The sequence below is a fragment of the Elephantulus edwardii genome, unplaced genomic scaffold, assembly GCF_000299155.1.
Source record: "Elephantulus edwardii isolate Elephantulus edwardi_28Jun2011 unplaced genomic scaffold, EleEdw1.0 scaffold00048, whole genome shotgun sequence".
Taxonomy (NCBI): Eukaryota; Metazoa; Chordata; class Mammalia; order Macroscelidea; family Macroscelididae; genus Elephantulus; species Elephantulus edwardii.
This window is the reverse complement of record NW_006399798.1, coordinates 17,615,670-17,621,669: the sequence shown is the minus strand read 5'-3', so window position 1 is coordinate 17,621,669 and position 6,000 is coordinate 17,615,670. Positions and strand designations below refer to the sequence as shown.

The 6,000-nt window shown below is 45.6% G+C and overlaps 1 protein-coding gene across 2 annotated transcripts in view; it reads right to left on the bottom strand.

The window, feature by feature from the left end:
* Window positions 1–6,000, bottom strand: part of TEX2 (testis expressed 2) — a 65,632-nt gene that overhangs the window by 36,907 nt on the left and 22,725 nt on the right. The window contains exons 4-5 of one of the 2 annotated variants that reach the window (XM_006886279.1): window positions 3,132–3,138; window positions 2,588–2,855 (exon numbers count right to left, since the gene is read on the bottom strand). In XM_006886279.1, the coding sequence (XP_006886341.1) occupies window positions 2,588–2,855; window positions 3,132–3,138 (275 nt within the window). The remainder of the gene's footprint in view (window positions 1–2,587; window positions 2,856–3,131; window positions 3,139–6,000) is intronic. The other variant, XM_006886278.1, reaches the window with a different exon arrangement.

Genomic DNA, 6,000 nt, shown 5'->3' with positions numbered 1-6,000 from the left:
AGCATAATGTCCTCCAGGCTCACCCATTTTGAATAATATTGCATGAGTTCCTTGTTTTTCAATGCAGCATAGTATTCCATTGTGTGAATATACTAGAGCTTCTCTATCCATTCATTTGTTGATGGGCACTTGGGTTGTTTCCAACTCTTTGCTATTGTGAACAAAGCCACAATAAACGTGGGTGTGCATATATCTGCTTGGGTGACAGTTCTGGTTTCTTTAGGGTATATTCCCAGTAGAAGAATTGATGGGTCAAAGGGTATTTCTATTTCCAACTTTTTGAGTAAGTGCCATTTTTAAAAAATAAAAACATCAGTGAATTTTTTTTCTTATGTCAGTATATAAATCCTCTCCTGACTTTCCTGAGTAAAAGGAAAATCCAAACAGCTAAGAGCCCAGGCAGAAGGGGACTTGGCAAGTGGAGGAATGGAGCGTCTCATAACTGGTAAGTCAGACAATTCTGGAAGAGTTTCACATCATCTGAGCTACTCTAGAGGAAGTCTACTTCCAGGAGCTGGTAACTTAAGTCAAAGGCATGTTGTTCGTTTTTGCCCTTCGGCTTAGAGCGTTACTGTTGGGCTGTTCACCAAAGGGTGGGTGCTTCAAATCTACCAGTTGCTGCTCTTGTTAAGATTTAGGGCCAGGAAACCGGTGGAGGTTTGCTATGAGTGTGAGTCAACTCAATGGAAGTGGAGTTCTGGAGATTTTAAGTTACAGAAAGTCAGGTGAGAACAGGGCCTCCTGCATGCTGAGTAGGATCAATGGAATGAACAGAAACTAACTGTGGGCACAAAAGACCAAGGAGATCCTTTGTCAGGCGATCAGAGACAAGTGCACTGGGAAAGTTTGCAGTCAAGGACCTCTCTGAATTACTGAGGAGCAAATGATGTCAGTTTGAAAACTAAGGTGTGTCTGACACAGGGTTTCTTCAATTACATGCTATGCACTTGAGAACTGGACACTGAATGGCAGAAGAACTGATGCTTTTGAACTGTAGTGCTGGAGAAGAGTACCAAACTGAACATGGATTGCCAAAATAGCAAAAAGATATGTCTTAGAGACCGTACAGCCAGACTGCTCCTTGGAGGCAAAGATGATACAGCTTCATCTCACATATTTTGCGTATGGTGCTACCCAAAAAGAGAGGAAGACTCTCAACCAAATGGATTTAACACAGTGACTGCTGCTATGGGTTCAAGTGTGTCAGAGATTGAGAGGATGACAGGATAGGACAGGGTTCAAATCTGTTGTTCATAGGGCTGCCGTGAGTCTTACTCAGCTTGATGGTACCAAACCACAACAACAACAGGTAGAAAGAGGAAAGGTACCCAAACGCCTCCTGAAGAAGTGAAATTACCCAACTGTAAGAGGTCAAACACTAAGGTGAAAATAGGCTCTGTGTTCTCTGTGTTCTACAGCGGGTAAAGACAAGGAGGTCCTCAGGGAAAGCAAAGTTGTAGAATGATCCACCCAGACAGCAATCTGGAAAGTCACGGGGCATGGGGCGTGGGGCATGGGAAGAACTCTCAGACTGTGCAGTTCCACTACTTAGAAGCTGTGTTATTTAACATCTCTGATCCTTAGTTTCTGTAACTTCAAAATGGGCAGATACCATCTAATTTTCAAGACTTGTAAAAAGATTAGAGTAAATATCATAAAGTGCCTCATAATCTAGCAGACTGCAGTTTAAATGATTTACCTTATCAGAGATGACCTCCAGTCAAGGTCTTGCTTGCTTCACTCTGGAGGAAATGCTCATGGTAAATCTTCAAAAGCTTTTACTTATGAATTTGCAGAACTTGAGACTATTAACTTACTAATGGTTCTTCCAATCATCCCCCTAAGGATTATCTCATGGCTCAAGTCGAAATCAACTTTCTCAAGCCCCATATCCGATCCCTAAGGCAAATCCTGCTGGCTCTACCTTCAACACATCTCAACACCTGCCCCCCCACCCGCTGAGACCAGAGCAGTGGCAAATGAGCCCATCCTCATCATCGCCATATTGCTTCCCCTCCACTCTATCACCTGTGGCCCATTCGTCAAGAGAGTCTATCTTATCCTTCTCAATGTAAATCTGATCAACATCACTCCTTCCTTAAAATCCTCCAGGGCTCCCCACCACCCTGAAATTCCCCATCCAAGGGGATCTTCCCGGGTCCACGCTGCCCAGCCACACAAGCCTCTGCTGTTCCTTGACCGTTCCAAGCATATTCCTGGTACAGGGCCTTTGCATAAAGCCTACACTCTGAAAATTCTACCCTCAAACACCTCCATGACTCAACTTCCTCCATGCAACCTCCTCTCTGCTAGAAGGTTACCTTCTCAACAAGATGCTCTCTGAGGGCCTAAAATTCTCACTCAGAAAACGGCATGTTTTTCTCAAATCTATCAAATCTAGATGCTTGTTGCTTGCTGTCTCCCTATATTAGAGTGCATGCTCCCTGAGGACAGGGCCATAGTCTGTTCTGCTCATCACTGTGTCCCAGGTACATTCACAGAACAGAGCTTGGCCCTCACAAAATATCTGCCTAAGAACAAAGTGTGGACAGAAACCAGAAGAACAGCAGCTGCCAGCCAGACTTACCTTCTTCCCAGCGGTGGGGCTGCTCTCGGCACTCTGCACAGGGCTCCTCTGGGGGCTTCGGCTTTCCTGAGGGACACATCTGGCCATGTACACGCTGTAGTCCAGAAGCATCTTCTGCCGCAAACTACCCACCAGCTCTTTCTGCTTTGGCTGGGACATGATCTCCTCCACGCTGCCTTTGCTGCTGCTGCGGCTGTGGGTCAGGTGCCCGGAGGGACTGTTGTGTCTGCTGTGTGTGGACAGAACCCCTGAAGCAGAGAAATGATGGCTGTTAGTGCAAAGGACCATACAGCAGCTAAAATGCTCTCATAGGACATCTTTAAAGCTACTTACAAGGTTGTTTCTTCCCTTGTAAAATACCTTTTGCTCTAATGATAATTTTAAAAATTATTTCCAAGACAATTCAGAGTAACAAGAGTAAGAAAATAAAGCTAGGCAGTTCCTTTTTCAGGCAAATAGGAAAACTGCACATTGTGTGGAGGGCCTACGAGTGAGGTCATTAGGTGCGAGGGAGCTGACTAGTATTCCCAGCAATCGTACGAACAAAGGAGCTGCCCTATTTGGAGCCATCCTCATGCTCTCCGATATAAGCATTACTAAGGGCAAAGGGGAAAGGGCCAGAAAACTCTTCTTCACTCCCAGCTCTAGGTGATTCTACACACGCCATCTTTCAGTTCTGTGCCAAAAAGATCAAGGCATAATTCCTGACCCTGAACTCAGACATGGTGGTAGAGAAGGCAAAATTTTTTTTAAAAAAATAAGTAGCACAACTTAAGTCAGGTTAAGAGTATCCAGGGCAGAAAAAAAGATTCTCAAAAGAGCTGAGACAGACTTGCTCAGGTGGTACTCTGAGGGATGGTTGGCATTTTCTTGGCCCAGGTGGAGGAAGATTAAGTAGTTCAGGTAGAGAGAACAGCATATGCAAAACGCGGTGACAGAGCAGAGCATGTATGAGGCATGAGGCACAGTGAGAGATTCTACGCAAACGGCAGAGGAAGTGAGGACGGACAGCTAGCTGGGAACTGAGTACACGAGGACTCAGAAGCAAAAGACCATTAGCATTTAAACTTGACCCTGTAAAGATGGGGAGGTTTAATCATAGGCAGAACCTGGTGCATATATATTTTTCAGGCTTACTCTGAGACCAAGGTGAAGGGCAGAGTGGTTAAAAACCCAATCGAATCATTTTCTTTGCAAAAGACTCCAGCCATATTATCTGTAATTCCCCAAGGGCCTCCCAAGACATCTCTTCAGTTATGCTTCTGCTAGAAAGTGCCTGAATCTTTGAGGTTTTACACTGTATAACCGTAGAAATCATATGCTGCATTATTACCCTATCATTTTAATATAGCATCATTTAAAAAGGTTGATATAAAATCCATCCCAAAAACATTTAATGATTAAAGAAGATGAAAATTAAATGCAATGTGGCATCCTGGGTTGGGTACTGCTGTGTGTGCGCGCGCACACACACGGCATCAGAGAAAAAGCTAGTGAAAACCAAATAAAGTCTAGAGTTCAGTTTATTTTAGAAAAGAGAAAAATATGAACAGGATGGCCTCATTTCGGAGGCCCGCGCTGTCTGATCTGTAACTCCCCACGGTCTCACAAGGGCCACACAGGACGTTTCTTCATCTGCGTTTTAGCTGGATAATTCTAGCATTTGAATAGTTGAGGTTTCACCCTGCAGAACGTTCCTATACCACCCAGCAAACCAGAGGCAGGAGTCAGAGGTGTGGGACACCTTCACTTGCGTGGATCAATTCTTTTCAATCAAGCTGACCCGCTCACGGCCGAGTCAGGAGAGTGCTCTCCTCTTCTCAACCTGTCTGTTGCTTTGCGTCTTTGAGTGGGTTCTGACTTCCCACAGCTTTACAGGACGGAGCAGAACTGCCCTCTCTACGGGCTTCAGAGGAGGAGACTGTTAGATCTGAACCACTGATTTTATAGTTAGCAGCCGAGTGCTTAACCACTGCACCACTAAGGGTCTTCCTCTCAACACTGAAAATAAAGGAAAAGCCGCAGTATGGCTTGGCTGGCGTTCACCGTCCTTGGAACAGTCTCCTTGTGCTATCACCTCTGGAGGGGGAGAAAGCACATGCACACCTGCCCTGGATACTGCCAAGAGCCTTCTCGTACAGAGATGACACTGAAATTCCACCGAGCGGCACATAGCTTCGCTCTCCTGCGCCGTGAACAGGCCTGCGGTGGCGGGATCACCTGACACAGACCTATCTATGCAGGGCCTTCAAATCACCACCTTTTAGCAAGACGGCTTCAAATACTCAAGTTTGAGACGCATAATCTGGTCACTAGAGAAATCTGATTTCAGCGACGACTCCTCTGAGGGAGAAGACAAAGCCAGGTCATAAAGAAGACTTTTCTTTTCTGGGACTAACAACGTTTCTTGGCCTTGGTGGAGAACCCACATTGTTCCAACCCTAACAGCTGACTCCAGCCCACTCAAGTCCAGTTAATCTTGGCTCAATTGCTGTTTACCAAACATGCTTCCATGAGCTTACACTTCCTGGGAATGCCTTAATTCACAGACTTTAAAGGCTGCCCCCCAAAAAGACACAGGAAGAATAAGTGGTGTGAGAGCTGAGCCTTGAGGTTAGGCCAAGTCAGGGTGCTGAAGGTCCCCTACATCCCTCACATCTACTGGCTGGTTTGAGTCTGAGAAGCTTCGGGAAGATTTCAGACAAAACTCCTTGAAAAGAATTTGATGCGTTGGTTAAGTCTGTAGTAACACGCTGCTCTCAGAGGTCCCTGAGCTCCTAAGGCGGCATTTCTTGGTGGTCCTCCACCCTCACCTTTGAGCCTCAAGCCTGGACCTGGGCTGTCCAAGAAAAGTAAGACGTGAGCCAGAAACACAGGCTACAAACACAATGTCAAATTTTCTAGTAGCCACACTAAAAAAGTTAAAAAAAAAAATGAAATTAATTTGGATATGTTTTCTTCAAACTCACATTTAAAATAAGATCATTTTGACAGGAAATCAATGGGACTAAATGACTTTAATGAGATAGTTTACTTTTAAAATTTGTTTTGCTACTAAGACCTTGAAGCTCGCTGGGCACCCAGAGCACATCTCCATCCGGATGGCCTGTATTTGGATAGCTTTGTGGCATCTCAAGCGGGCAGAGCATATTTGGAGAGCCACAGGTGGCTAGTGGCCACCGTGATAGTCCACGTTTGGAACTTCAAGGCTGGTGCTGGGGAGAGGCACTCACTTTTCTTTGACTCAGGAATCTCCCTAAAATCATGCTGATTTCTAGAAGTCTTGGGTATTTCCAAGTCATGTCTCAGAACTCAGTCTGAGGCGGCTATGCAGACACGGCAGCCCTGGCCACACTCATGGTGGCTCTGCTAGCGCCCAGCCATGGCCAGTCCCACCGTGTCCTCTGATATCC